At 36.0% G+C, this 15,367-nt stretch overlaps 1 protein-coding gene across 1 annotated transcript in view; it reads left to right on the top strand.

Annotated features, from left to right (window-relative positions):
* The window catches only part of STK3 (serine/threonine kinase 3), a 128,907-nt gene that overhangs the window by 23,559 nt on the left and 89,981 nt on the right, over nucleotides 1–15,367 (top strand). The window contains exons 5-6 of the mRNA XM_041470835.1: nucleotides 2,560–2,724; nucleotides 3,145–3,312. Of these exons, the coding sequence (XP_041326769.1) occupies nucleotides 2,560–2,724; nucleotides 3,145–3,312 (333 nt within the window). The remainder of the gene's footprint in view (nucleotides 1–2,559; nucleotides 2,725–3,144; nucleotides 3,313–15,367) is intronic.

Raw genomic sequence — 15,367 nt, 5'->3', positions numbered from 1 at the left:
CTTCCTTCTTTTTTCCTGTGCTTTCCTGTTACTGCTGTTCGTGGTAAACATGACTTGTGCTCTCTGCCTACTCCTTAGAGGTGATATTCACTTCTCTGGGCTTTTTTAACCACTTTGTGTATTTGGATGTGTAAATGCTTTATCTATAATATTTAGCCATGTTAGAGCTTTACTTTGCTGAGGGTCCCCAGATAGTGCATCAGGCTGCAGTACTCCAGGATTCTTTTTTGGTTTGCTGGATTCTCACTCCATAGCTTATTTGCCAGCTTTTGGTTCCAGCGTCTCCTTTTGAGAGCTTGACTTTGCCATGAAGCTACAAATCCACTTCAAACCACTTCTCCATCTAGAGCTGATGATCCAAAGATCTTCATGTGGTTAATTTTTCAAGAACTAAAGCTAGTTGTTTACCTCCTTAGAAGCACAACATATTGAAGAGCGATCTCTGCCATGTCCTCTAAGCACCATTTTTCATGATACTTCTTTCTAGATGAAAGTGGGAGGGAAGTTGTATGCTTATCTTGCTACACATTTGTCAGTGCTCAGGGTCATTTTCTGTTGCATGTCCAGGATTAGCTGCACGGAAGGCTTTGGAGATTCAGGACGTTGTATTGTTTCTGAAATTGGGTGGATTCGGCAAAGCTTGGGCAGAAAGTGTTACACTCAGCCTGTCTTAAACCATTCAAGATACAGTGTTTAAAGCCAGGGTTTAAATTGCCTGAAGTGTGAGTTTGCAGGTAATCACAGTTTTAGTGATTCACCATAGAATTTTTAGCTCACATAATGAGGATTGTCTCTTTCTCCAGATATATTTTTGACCATACTTAAGTTTATATTACAGTTGATTTCAAGTCCCTTCTTGCTTGATTCCAGATTAGGTAGATGGTTTTACTCTCATGGCACCTTGCCAGGAAAGTTGTCTTATTTGAGCTGTGTATAACAGGGTTTTCAGTTCTTCTGGCATACAGTCTTTTGAAGCAGCATAGCAGTCAGCATAAAGTAGCACAAATAAAGGCTCTGAGCAGTGTGCTGCTGAATAGAAACACTGAAAGATCTCAGAGATAAATGGTGGTCAAGGAATGCATAATGCACAGCAGAGGCGGTAACTGCTTGGCTTGGAATATACCACCATCAATTTCATCTTCTGCTTGAATAGGAAAAGGTTTATGAAAGTCTCTGGAACTCCTGGGGTATATCAACACATGCAGTTTTTTGAAAGCAATGCCAATTTGAGCAGCAGCTACTTAGTGTTGTCCTTCTTTACTGTGCCATGAGTTGAATCCAGGAACTGTTTTGTTGGAAAAATAATTTGGCAGACAGGTTTGTTTTTAACTAGGATCTGTCTGTTACAGTGGTTCAGTGAGAACCACTGAGACACTGTGAATTACTGCTGTAGGGAAAGGAGGGACTGGAGCTTGGGACTGCTGTTTAAACAAATGTGTAACTGTGCCCTTGGGCTCCACACCTAGGTTTTGTGAGACTGGACAGAAGCTGCAACAGGGAAGTGGTTCTGTTTGTTAAATAATTAAAACTTGTTGTGAGCAGCTCAAGTGCAAATAATCTTGCTGACTAATTATTTATTTTCCTTTTTGTTGATTCATTATTTTGGCTTAGAGTGATCATGAGTGGGTTTTTTGTTTCTTACAGGCTTTTGGTGGTGGTTGCTTTTTGGAGGGAGGTGTGGATGCCTACCAACACTTTCAGAACTGAAGCTGGAAGGAATTGTTAGTGCTTAGTTTATTTTCTGTGTAGGATTGGAAAAGTAGAGGAAAGGGGAAAAATGCAACCCAGCATTGCAGCCAAATCAGAGTATTCATCTTTACTTTTCCAGTTTCTTGTGTTTCTGAGAATGTGTGAAGTTAATTTTAGTTCTTATATTGAAGCATCAGTGTACTGTAATTAACTGGCATTTCAGTTGTGTGGGTAGTTTCTTTGTATTTCCTTGAGCAATTGCATCACATGGAATGAGTTATATTTGCGTGTTTGTGCTTTTATTTGAGAACAAATGTTGATGAAAATCTGAGAAGTGTTATCAAGGGGGTCTGGTACCTGAAAAAGAGACTCTTGCTGTTTCTCTGATAACACTTGTTCAGGAGCTTATTTGTTCCTATTGTGTTGATCTAAAGTGATGAGGATAAACAACTGCTAGCTGATGACTTACTCAAGAAGTAGTGTTATTTATGAAGCAAATAAAATATGTCTGTTTTTTCGCTCTGTTTTGTTTTGTTTCGTAATAAAATGTCTGTCAGCTTTTTGCCAGTTGACTTGCAATTTTTTGTAGCATTTGTGATGGCATGTGACTCTGCACTATATTAGAGTTAAGAGCATTTTGGCCTGCCAGTCTACACAACATCTTTTTTTCTGTATAGTTGGCATTTAATAATTTATTTTTTATTTGGTTTTTTTTAAGCTTTAAAACGGAAGTTTTTCTGGTCTGCTAAAAAAAAAGAAGTCAAGCATTGTGCTCTTTACAATAATCACTATGAAGTGATCATGATTTAAATAAGTCAAATCTATGGACCTTATGTGTATACCTGAAAGTGGTTTTATGTTTTCTTTCAGCTAACAGAAGATGAAATTGCAACTATTTTGAAATCTACTCTTAAAGGACTTGAATACTTGCACTTTATGAGAAAAATACATAGAGATATAAAAGCTGGAAACATCCTTCTTAACACTGAGGGACATGCAAAATTAGCTGATTTTGGTGTGGCTGGCCAGTTAACAGTAAGTAACTGTGGGAAGATAATTTTAAAATGCTGTAGTGCTCCCAACCTTGTTCTTTCGCCATTGTCTTCTGCCCTGAATTTTGTGTCTGAGCAGTGTCACTGCCACTAGTGGTAGTGGCAGAACTAACATTCTTTATTATGGTGGGTATTTGATGTGCTGCAGGGCTATTTAGTTTTTAGATGTCTGTTTTTATAGCCCAGTGTATCAAGTGCCTGATGATCTCTAAATTTTAGTATGAGGTTTATTGTCACCTCTTTGGCCTCTGTAGGCTGATGGGCTGAATCTGTTTGGTATTAATTGGAAGTCACTACCATTTGACCTTTAGGTGGATAATTTAACTTTTAAATGTAGAATTGATATAAAGATAATCTGAAAATAAGCATCTTTGGTTTAATTTAATGAATAATATAATTACAGGATACAATGGCAAAACGTAATACTGTTATAGGAACTCCATTTTGGATGGCTCCTGAAGTCATACAAGAGATTGGCTATAACTGTGTGGCAGACATCTGGTCCCTTGGTATAACTTCAATAGAAATGGCTGAAGGAAAGCCTCCATATGCTGATATTCACCCAATGAGGGTAAGTATGTTGGCATTTCTTGTTTGTCGTATTAAAAAAACCAACCCTCAAACCCACAAAACATCCAAAACTCCCTAATACTGGAGCCATAAAGCTGTATGTTTATGGATAGAGATTTTAATACTAACAATTTTTACTTTCTGTATTGCTTCCTCTTGGCTCCAGTTTGTCTGTGTTTTACCGTACTTCTGTAAGGCTTCAGAATACCTGTATCTCTACTTGAGAGAGAGCTGCAGCAGGAAGCTCTTAATTGGCTTTGGGGTAATACTTAGAATATTCTATTCCATACTGCACTTGGAGATTAGCATCACCAAGAGTCAGTCTGTTTTTGAAAGGCAGTTTTGAAATAAAGGTGACCTAAAGAAGAATTCAGAACTGTCCCATGGGAGCAGTGCTAATAGCATTATTATTAGTTACACCTGACAGCTTTTATTTATTAGTGACTCTTAAGGTCTCTTACTGAATTAGTTTACTTTTTGCAAAAAGAATGTAAATAGAACTTGTTGCTTTATGAGGAGTAGCAGTTACAAAGGAATTACTTGGAGAAGCTAATGGGGATCAATGTTTATCTAGGGATAACTTGATGCTGTTAGTCATGCTGCTATTATTTTGTAATGAGCTATAGAATAGCTATGCTGATTGCACTAAGCATCAATAAATGCTCCGTTCTTAAATTGTTTAAAATCCACTTTGGATTAAGAAGGCACTTTATGTTGCTTAAAGCATATCTTTTTCCAGAAAAATCTTAGCAATTTTCCACAGAATTGTCATACATACTAAATTATTTTATTCAGTTTTCTTTTGCTGGTGCCTCATGCATCAGAATATTAATATAAAGAAACCACCACTATAGAAGAGAAGGTACTGTTCACATACAATTACTATAAGGTGATGCACATCTGAATTTAAGTGTATTTAGTGCTATTTTTGTTTGTGGGGTTCTTGATTTTTGGTTGTGTGTACTCTTTGGAGGAGAGGCGTTTCCTGAAATTTCTGTTAAACCTGGTGAGTGATTTTCATTTAGAAACATTACATAATTTTGGAGGTAAAGTTTAATTGTTTTCCTGCACCATATTTTTTTCCATGTAATTAACTGTTTTAAAATTACAACTCAAACTAAAAATACTCAGGTGAAAGCTGAGAACAAAATAAGTATCTCTTAAGCTTGATTTTCATGAGATTTTAAGATGAAATAACCTCTAAAAATGTTTTGAAGAATGATTGAATGATTGATGACAAATTAGCTACACTTGATCATGCTGGGATTTTTGGTTATACTTCCAACAAAAATGCCTTAATTATATCTGAGTAACATGACTGTATGTAGTTGCACCAGCTGTTGAAAGGTGAGGACTACATTATCAGAGAGGATTTTTATGTGCATGACAATAGCTGCTTATAAATCAAAGGTCATTGTGTTTGAATGCTTGTTTAATTCTTGCAATCAAGTGAATGCTATCAAAGGCCAATGTAATCTAACACAATTCTGGGTTACATACAACATGTGTTCTTGTTAATAAATTACGTTATGGTTTTTAAGGGCTTGTATGTAGTTAGTGCTCTTTTGTATATTTGATACCTCCAGTTTTTCTTAATTTTTATTAGTGAGTTGTTACAGTGGTTAACAAGAAATACACAGATTTAAGTTGCAATAGTTTTTCTGGTGTCATATGATACAGCTTCACAGGACTTTTGGCCATATGTACATGCTTTGTTTTAGTTATGACACAGAATTGATACAGGCAAGCATGAAAGCTTGGGCAAATTTTCATTGCTTTTCCTAGATGTTGCTGGAGTTATGTGGTATTTATGTAAGGCACAATTTTGTTGCCTGGGAATGCATAGTAAAATTACCATGCACACTATTTTGCTGTAGGCTGGTTGGCACTGCCACAAAGGTAATGGACTGCCAGTAGGCCATTTCCTTGTCAACTGCATTTACAGCTTAATAGAAATATTACATGACTTCTTTAAACAAGTGTTTTGGCAGAGAGGAAATAGCAGATTCCATGCAAACAAGCATAGCTTCCTCTGCTTAACCACACTCTGACTATCCAAAGAGTTGTACTAGTTTCAGCTGGGAAAGAAGTAGTGGGGGGTGCAAAAAGGAATTTCAGGTGGGAGGGGGAAGAAGAAACAGGTTTTTTCTGGTTAAGTATTCCTTGGTAATGTATTTGGCTGTAAGTGTCATCCATGCTATTTCACACAGAATCACAAGGTGGGAAGAGACCTTCAAGATCGAGTCCATCCCAGCCCTAACACCTCAACTAAACCATGGCACTGAGTGCCACATCCAGTCTTTTTTTAAACACATCCAGGGATGGCGACTCTCCCACCTCCCCGGGCAGACCATTCCAGTACTTTGTCACCCTTTCTGTAAAAAGCTTTTTCCTAATATCCAAACTATATTTCCCTTGGCACGGCTTAAGACTTATTTCACTTGTTCCTACTGCAAATTTGAGTTCAACACGAGCTGTAGTTGTCACACTTGGTTTGAGGCTCAAAGGTCAAGAGCAGTTGCCAGCTCAGTAGTTTTAATGCTTTATTCATGTAAGAATTATGGACTGTCTCACATACTTGATGTCAGAGTCCTTTTCTGCTTTTGCTAATGATCAAAAGTGAAACTTCTGTGTATTTTCTCTGGTATTATTAGAGGAAGGAATATTTTTGGGTAGTTGTAAAGGAGGGAGAAATGGAGATGTCCTCAAGGTTGCCCTAAAACATGGTAATACAGCCACTAGAAATAGCAAGGAATTTGCTGATTAAAAAATAATTCAAACCTAAATAATTTAACCCCTCTAGCAGGGCTAAAAACACGTTGATTGCAGCAGCCAGGGTTAATGTGGCTAACAGTGCCTACATCTGCCTTTGATTGCTCTGCTGTGATGAGCAGTTAGCAATTTATAGTGGAGCTAATTAAAGGGGACTTCATTGTGGTTCTAGGTCAGGACTGAATCTTTTCCTCTGAAGCTGCAGTGATGTTTTAACAGCTGAATTCCCATGTCCCCATTGACTACAGCATATATGCTGTCCTGTAGTGATAAAATATTTGTCTTACCCCAGACAAAACCTAATTCAAACCATTAACTGTTTTGTTCAGTCACTCCTCTGCATGTGATATCTATCCTTAGTATTTCTAAATTCGCTATTTTTAATCGGTGGCAAGAGCACAGAGAATGGACTGTGTCACTGTAACAGTTGGGCTTTTGCTCTTTTTCTAAAAACTGGTAACATGCTTGTGAAATATCCTCTGTCTTTGCTAATCAAACCGTGATCTCAAATTGTCATGTAAGAATTGTTTTTGGTGGAACATCCTTTAAGCTGCATAGTTTTCATATGATCCTTCTGCTGCTGGTATTTGGCTTTAATAATAAGTAGATTAATAACACTTTACCATAAAGCTAGTTTTTAAACTTAAGCATGGCTCTTTTTGAGGTCCTTCTCTAAGCCACCCTTACTAAAATTTTTCCTTACGTTCGTGCAATGACATGATCAGTTATTCCTGTAAGGCTGAGATTTTTATGATCAATTTAAATGTGGGCTGCTGCTGTTAGAGACATCCTGTCCGTAGCCAGGAGTTCCTGACCTTTCTGTTAAGCAAACACTAACATTTTTGTGGCCTCATATGGAGTTGGATAAAGCAGCTGATGTTCTGAAAAGTTAACGTGATAGAAACCTTCTAGAACTGGGCCAGAGAAGTTGAAGGAGCATGTCGTGGACAGAGGAAATAGGCTGAGGGGAGTTACTGCTTTTGAGCCTTTTAGACCAACTGGCAATGTGTGTTTTATAAAAATTCCTCTTCTTTGCAAGGTGAGCAGTTACTGACAGGTTGGTGTGCTTCAAATAAATGCTGGTAGCTCTCTTACAAAAGACAAGGAAATAAAAAGACTAAAAAAGCCCAAATGCTTTTCTTTCATGCTTATCAGGCAGCTGCAGTAATTCACATTGTTATGGCATGGAAGAAGCTGGTGCTAGATGGCTAGATGTGTTTTTCAACACTTCACAGTATTGCTCTTTGTTTCTTTATGGTGAAGTTTGTTGGAAATGGACATGTGGGCATCACATGTTCTGCAATGAATTGGAGGAAGCCAATTTGAACTGCTTCCATTTGCCTTAAGTTCAATCATGATATTTATTTTTCCATGGCACTTACCCAGATTATCCATGCCTCCTGCTTAGCCTGTGTCATTTCCACCCTGGACTAATCTGTTTGTAATAACCTTTTATTCCTGATGTATCTTATAACAATCTACAATTTCCCGGTTTTTTATTCTCGACATATTGCATTAAAACTGGAGATTGAAGTGAGAATTATTGCTCTGTAGGGCTCTTAAGAAAAAAGAGGTGTCATGTGGAGCATGGTAGTCAGATTGGGACCAGTTTTTCAGCCATTAAGAAGACGCTTTTCTATATGCCTTTTGTGCCAGAAATTGAGGAGAGGAAAGAAGAAAAAACACTTCTGTCTTTCTGTGTAGTCACTCTTGCATTTCTTCTCTCCAACAGATGGTGTTATCTCATTGGTTTCTGTTATTTTCTTTAAGAGTTCACCTATCTTATCTCAGCATTACTGCTTTTAAATTAGACTAGGTTTGTAAAACTATATGGTTTTCTTTTTTTAGTGCTTTTGCTTATCTTTGCAAAAGACTTTGAATTAACTTGTAAAAGTCCTTTACCTTTAAGAACTCTCTATGAGACACTGTTAATTTGTAACTTCATGTCTTCTTGCCTGCTGTGTCAAGATAGAGTGAGCTAATATTTAAAGAGTTTAAAATATGGATATTTGATTGTACATTACTGTTCATTATTTTACTACTCTTCACAATCTTGTGGAAGAGTGACAGTGAGCTGTGATGTTTTAAGGTGCAAGTAACATGTGTTTGCTGTGGGGACCCTAAGGCACTGATGTGATATGGCTGTGACAGCAGAGGAATTGGAGGAGTAGCATGTGTTCTGTTGCAGGGTTTTCAAAGAGCTGTTGTAAGACCTTTGGCCCTCTCTAGGCTTTAAATGGAATTTTTGTATTTGTTTTATACAGATCTAGATGCAGGCAGTAGTTGCAGAGGGGTGGTATTCCTGCCTGTTTCCATGCATTTTCAACATCCATTTCTGCTGGAATGAGGCCACATGATAAGCTGGATCAGAAAACTAACCAAGTAATGAGAAGTAGCTTTCAGTGATATTGTTAACAGGGTACTCCAGCTAGGTGGGGACAAAAATGTGAGGGTGGGACTGGCAGAAGGAATAGCTCATCCATTTTTTGGGCATCAACCAAGTTGATTTAGGTAGCTGCAAAACCAGAGTCTCAGCTGGCCATCTGTAAATTTGTTATGATTAAAACTTAATTATTAAAGGAAACTGCAGAGCTTTTCTGAAGCTGACCCTTAAAAATGCTTGTCCTAAGGGACAAACTGGCATTTTTGTAGCTATTCTGATGTCCTAATTTTCCTTTGAGGCTTTTTCTGGTTGGGCATATTGATAAAATTAGACAAGATTCTAGACCGTTCATGGCTGAGTGTTCCCCCACAAAGCCTTCGTCCTTCTCCACCTCATTCTGTTCTTCCATCTTTAAATGCTATTGCTGTGATACAGCAGAACTTCATTGGGGGAAACTTCCAGTGTTCTTCCAATTTGCATGCAGCTGAAGGCAAGTTTTGATTCATAATATGTTTGCCTCTGGTGCTATTTATAGCCAAAGTTTCAGATAGGTGTTATAACTTTATTCAAGGGAAAAAAAAAATAAAGCACTATTGACACCAGACTGTATTTGTTTAACAGAAGATAAAGTATGTTCTCTCTACAGACTGAGAAAAAAATGGTTTTAAGGGAATTGCTTTCCACATAAATTACCAAAAGAAATACAAGTCCATATCCTAATGGGATATGGAACATTTTTTATTTAAGTGAATAGTAGTAGTATGTGGTTCAGATCACTTGTAGCTCTGCTGATACCAGTGTTGATCTGTATCTTTGGTAGTTTTCATTTTTTGTTCAACAACTTTTCAGGCATGAGCTCTAAGGAAGTATGACTTATTTACTTAAGAGTTCTTAACAAAGGAAAGCTTTAAATTTTAATTAAATATGCTGCTTATTCAAATTAGTCCTATCCACCTGCTCTGATCAAAATGTGAATAATTGCTGGGCAGGAATTGTTGTATGAATCAAAAACCAAAACAGATGAGGCAATACATTAAAAAAAAAAGAGGTGCTAAATGGTTTTTCATTCAAGATTTATTTTATTTGTCAAAATAAGTGTATTCACTTATTTTACTTGTCAAAAGAAATGTATTTACTTATTTATTTTAAATAAATGGTCAATTTTTATAGTGTGTGAACAGACCTCTTTGTCTGAACTGCTGATGATGTGATAAGTAATTGCTGAGGTGCAGACCAGGTCCTAATACCCAGTTCATGATTTGACTCCTTTCAACATAGCTTCTAGGATATGATGATAAATGTTGTGCAAATTAAAATGAGTGATTGTGTACATTTGGACTTTCATATCTGTGCATGGTTCCATTTTTTGTGAGCAAATACCTGAGGTCCTATCTAGATGAAATATTTGCATAGAGTTTACTAGAATCTTAATATCTAGATAATAGATCTACTCATCACCAGGAGAATTGTTGTAATTGTAACAACTGGACTTGATAGCTTATTTCATACGTTATTATTCTTTAATTGGGTGTATGAAAGCATGTTTTTTGATGAGTTGTTGTATGTACCTTAATGTGAGGAGATACATTTCTAAATTTTCTGGAATGCAATTAATGCAATTGTAACTGTTAACTATTAACTGTTAACTATTCCAGTAATGGCATTTTTACTAGGTAGAAAGAAGAGTTTGTAGGTACTTTTGTCAGCTTGACATGACTTTTCATTGTGGTTGAGTTATTTTTAGTAGTGAATTGAAAACTAAATAAAGGGCAAAGTGTGGTCCCACAGAAAAATAATTTTCTGTCAAAAGTTTCACTTGTGGCTCTTGGACAATCTGATCATTGACATGCAGAGATCCTGCTGTGTAGATTTTTAAAATTATTTTTCATTTCAAAGTGTGTATGGATCTCTAAACTCAAAGCTACAATTTATGATTTTAGTTAAAATATGTTTGGTGTTCACCTATGTATGTAAGGTAATTTCAAATGCTTTCTTCCTTAAGCTCTTATTTTTCAAGGAAATGCCAGTCATAGATACAGACATAGTACCCTTTGAACATAACTTCTTTTTTAATATGTAGTGCCTGTAGGATTAATGCAGGCAGTGAATTTCAAAAGGATTTAATTTGGTTATTTGTTTGTGGTCAGCCCTCCTATAGACTTGCTGTAGAGGTGAAGGGGAAGAATTCTCATGAGCGAGGAAGTCAACCCAGGGAAGTACTCTAGGGGTATAGTCTAGTTTCTTGTGGTACAGAAATACAATTTCTTTCAGTTTTTCAGTGTGCCTAGTGTAGAATTTTAATGAAAATTCCTATGGCATGGCTTAGTCAAAATATATAAATGGACTAAAAAGAAATGATGTATGATTTCTCCTCAGACACTGAAGACAAGTTTAGAGCTCTCTGGTTGCAAAACATATGAAATATAGCATGTGATATTTTATTTATTTTCTTAAATTGCAATCAATAGTTCATTGCTTTACTTTACCATACTCAGTGATGTGTATTGAGCCTCCTAGGGAATGATGTGCCAGCATGGCAGCATCCAGTTTCCAAGACTGGACAGCTTGCTATGCAGAGGGATAGTATGTTTAGCCCATTTTATGTGAAAGAGAGATTCCTAATACCACTGTGAAAGCAAGATAGGAAAAATACCATTTGTTCTCTGGCAGAGCTTAAAAAATAAAGCTTTTTAAAATAAAAATTTTCTCCCTAATAGCCCAAGGAACTTTTCAGAGAGGTTCTGCCACATGGCTTCCCAAACAAAGGATTGACAGATCTCTCTGGTTTATTGAACTCTTTAGTGATATGCCATTAACATTGATTTGCTGTGAAAACACTAGATTACTTGAGGTGTGCTCAGTGATTAAATTGGAGGATGATAGCATCCTATTCCTGTTCACATTAAAGCTTTTGACAAAGTCTACAATCTGATGTATGTAATTGTTGTCTTCCTGCTTTTTTTATTTACCCTCCTTTTTTCTTGCATCACTCTATCTTGCTTTTCTTTTCAGTGAGGAGATGGCTTGAAAGTTCATGTAACAAAACTGTTGCAATATAAATGAAGTGCAGTTAAAGAGTAGTTGCAGAATCTAGCATACATGTTTGACTGTGGCTTAGAGAATGTGTTGACACTCCTTCACATCACCTGAATTTTCTTTATGTGATTAGAAGTTTTGGAAATAGAATAAATGTTTATTACTGTTAAAAGTATAAATTCCTTACATTTTTAAATTATGTCGGGTTTGCTGGTGCATACGTGCAAAAAGGAAATGTTAATCTGTCATGTGTAATAAAGTAGCAGAAGCGGAGAATATTTGAAATTTGTACTGGAACTGGAGTTTAACTTGAATTAAATGGAAAACATTTATTGCATGCTTCTAAATGAGGATTTAATTAAAATTAAATTAGTGCATCTTTTTAGACTTATCCCTGAATAGGAAATTTGAGACATGCTTCAGTTGATGGTTGGTTTTCTCTGACTTTGATTAATCACTTTCAAAGTAAGTGGAGGATCAGTACAGTAATTTCATAATTATACACAAGTGAGCTAACTTGAAACTTTTAACTAAAATAACTGTAAAGGGAATTTGATCTTGGTTAGTTTCATGTAATGCTGTGCATCTTCTGTGTGTGATTCAGATTCTTAGCAGTGCTAGTCTGAAAAGAGGACCCGTACCATGATGCTGCCTATTTATTTACAAGGTGCTTCGGTGGTAAATGTTGGACCTGGAAAAATTATTTTTCTAAGGTGTTGGAACAGAAAACAAAGGTTGAATGAAGCCATGAAGTTAATGAAAATATGTTTGATGACTTGAGTGAGCATTAGCTCAAGCCCTATGCCTGTAAACATTGTTAAAGATTGTTTGAAAGAACTGTTAATGAGGGTGAAGCCCGGAATGTGTTCCACAGACGTAGCATGGCACAGGATAACAGTATCCACTCTGGCTGAGCTGGCTGCTTTCTTTTGGGCAAATGTTAAAAGCAAACAACCTTCTACCAAAAAGCTTATTCAGAAGTTTTTAAATTGCTGTAGATTTGCTCATTTGTGATGTTAGAAATACTGTAAACATAGATCAGAGTGCAAAGCAAAATTATTTTGCAACTTGAAGATCTCAAGAAAATTTTATTTGAAATAGGCAATCTGTAGTAAATCATTATGATTCATTAAATCTAAAATGACAATTTTAACATGACAAGACTTTTTTACTAATGAGCTTCACAGCCATTGTTATTTTAAAAAAACAACTTTCCATCATTTGTACATGTCATTGTATGCTGAATTTATTCAGTTTCTGTTTAACCTGCACTATGGATATGGAAAATAATTCAGCAAGATGTTTATGCACAGATTTAGGAGAAGTAATTTTATTAACAATTCTATAATATCTTCCAGGATATTGTCAAATATACGACTTTTAAGTCAAGAGCTATACATATTAGCTACAAATATACTTACATTTCTTTTTACTATTATCTTTCAAGTTCTAGAGTTAGCACTAAATATACAAGGTTAATTTTTATTCGGTCTGGCAATTAGCTTCATTAAAGAGGAGGGAATCTTATATTGCTTTTAATTGAAATGTCTGTTTGAATTTTTTAATACAACTAATGTCTTTAAGCCAAAAAAGAACTCCGTAAACAATTTGAAGACATTCTTGGAAACTTGAATTAATGTTTATTTATTGAAGTGAATTGAATTGTATGTTCACTTTTTCTTAAGTATGTTTTCTGTCAATATTGCTAGTTGACCTGGAGGAAGTGCTTTAGAGACTTGACTGCTGTATTGTCAAATTCTTAGCACATTATTACAAGCTTTAAAAACAGAAGTGTATTTGGATTTTAGTTAAAGTTTTTTTAACATGTGGGAGAAAACCGCAATCAAATTAGGAGGAAAATATTAAGCTTCTGTTGCTACTTACCAGAAGATTTTTATATGCTTTGAGCCTATACTGGTTGTTTACTTCATAAAGAATCTAAAAAATTGTTTAGATTGGGAGGTGGATAAAATTTGGAATGAAGAAAGCTTGTTAAGACTGCGTGTACCCTGTTGCTGTCATGGTATTATATTGCCTTAAAATGTACACTAGGTAATTTTTAAAGAGGATGATGCATATTTAATGAAGAAATTTATTTATTTAAAAAGAAGGGTTGCCAATCAGTCTAAATTTGCTTCAGTTAAAACTTGATGGTCTAAAGACAACTTATAATCCTTTTCTTGTTATAAAGTATTGTCAAATTTGTAGTAGTATCAGTTAAGTTTATGGAAACTTTGTTTTAAGGTGGTTTAAAATAGAAGTAAATCTTTAATTTGTATTTGATGGCACCTGTTTTCATTTTGTTTCCCTGGCAACACCAGTGGTATCAAAAATTGCCTGTAGACCACCCTGGTTTTAGAGAAGAATGAAATCAGCCTGGTTCAGCTTTGACTTTACTGACTGAATCCTTAGACAAAGCCTTAATACACAGTCAGTACTTTACAAACTAACTCAAACGATTTGGGTGTATAATTTGTGATTTTTTTTTAAATTAGAATTTTCTGTACTAATGTCAGTTTGTATTGTTCTGCTGTTTTAAAAGTGCATTGAGATACAGGAAGTATTTTTGATACACTGTCTCAAAAAGTGTGTTTGAAAGCTGTAATAACTACCTGCAAAAAAGTAGAGTAAAAATTCATAGTTTTTAGATAACACAATCTGTCTGCTTTTAAAGCTGTATGGATCCAAGTCTTTCTTTCAGATGTAAGTTGTCATTATTTGCATTCTTACAGGAAACAAAAGCAACATGAGTGTTACCTCTAGATTCTGCTTTCATCTGTGCTTCTTTGCTGTGTCTGAGAATTCACGTTATGAAAATCACATATATGGTGTTCCAAGTGCCACAATTCTTAATACATTATCAGTTTGTGTTTCAGAAACACAAACATAGACATAATTCTTCCAAACACTGCTTATCATTACCTACTTGCCTGAAAAACTCTACTGATAGAAGCCTCATCTGCTGTGAGGAGCTCCTCCTCTGAGCTCCATGCTATACTGTTGTTGATTAAATAAGGAAAAAGTTCGTGTTTTGGTGGAGCAATTCAGATTTTTAGGAATAGTTACAGGAACACTGGACAGTCTGAGAAGTTTAAGGTGTCTTACATTTTCCATTCTCCTCCAGAAACTTAGAATAATTTTGGAAGATAATGAAATAATCTGTTCCCAGAAAAAAAGAGTACCTCTGATGGAGTTCATGGGTACCTGTGGTGCAGTACTTCCCAGTGTCCTGGTGCTGGGACTGGAGGCATTTGAGGTGGCAGCCCAGTATTTTCTCTGCTGCTGCTCCTTTTCTCATGCTATGAAAACATAAAACAGGTAGCATGAGCCAGCACAAGATTTGTTGGCAAATTGACATGCATGTGTTTAATCAGTTGTCTGTTTCAAGCGGGATGTTCCTTAAGAAATGTAATAATCATGAACTCTAACCTGAGACAGAGGGCACGTCTACACTGGGCAGGTACATCCAGACACAAGTGAACTTTGCCTGTACTGTCCCCCTTTCAGTTTTCTCCAGGAGTGTCTGTGGAGCAACTGTGTGCACACTGTAGATGTCTTGCTTTTTGTTTGTTTCTCCGAATAATATGACTAATTTGTGCAAGCTGTGTTTTTTCATATTTAGAAGTAGCTAGCATTTGATTCTTGGTGGTGAAAATGAGCATATGCAAGTTCCTAATTTGTAAAACATGCTGTTGTTAAACAGTCAGAGTAATTAAATTATTTAGAGAAATTGGCACAAAGTTTCTTAGAACTTGATCCTTCTAGCAGTCGTGTGAATCATCATGTATAAATTGTGACTGTGGAGCAACTGCTTGCACTGCCACTTGCTTGGTGTGAAAATATGTGGAGTGCAGTAGCTGGAAGG

The sequence above is a fragment of the Pyrgilauda ruficollis genome, unplaced genomic scaffold (assembly GCF_017590135.1).
Source record: "Pyrgilauda ruficollis isolate IOZ18807 unplaced genomic scaffold, ASM1759013v1 scaffold25, whole genome shotgun sequence".
In the NCBI taxonomy this organism is placed as follows: domain Eukaryota; kingdom Metazoa; phylum Chordata; class Aves; order Passeriformes; family Passeridae; genus Pyrgilauda; species Pyrgilauda ruficollis.
This window is presented reverse-complemented; position numbering and strand designations above follow the sequence as displayed.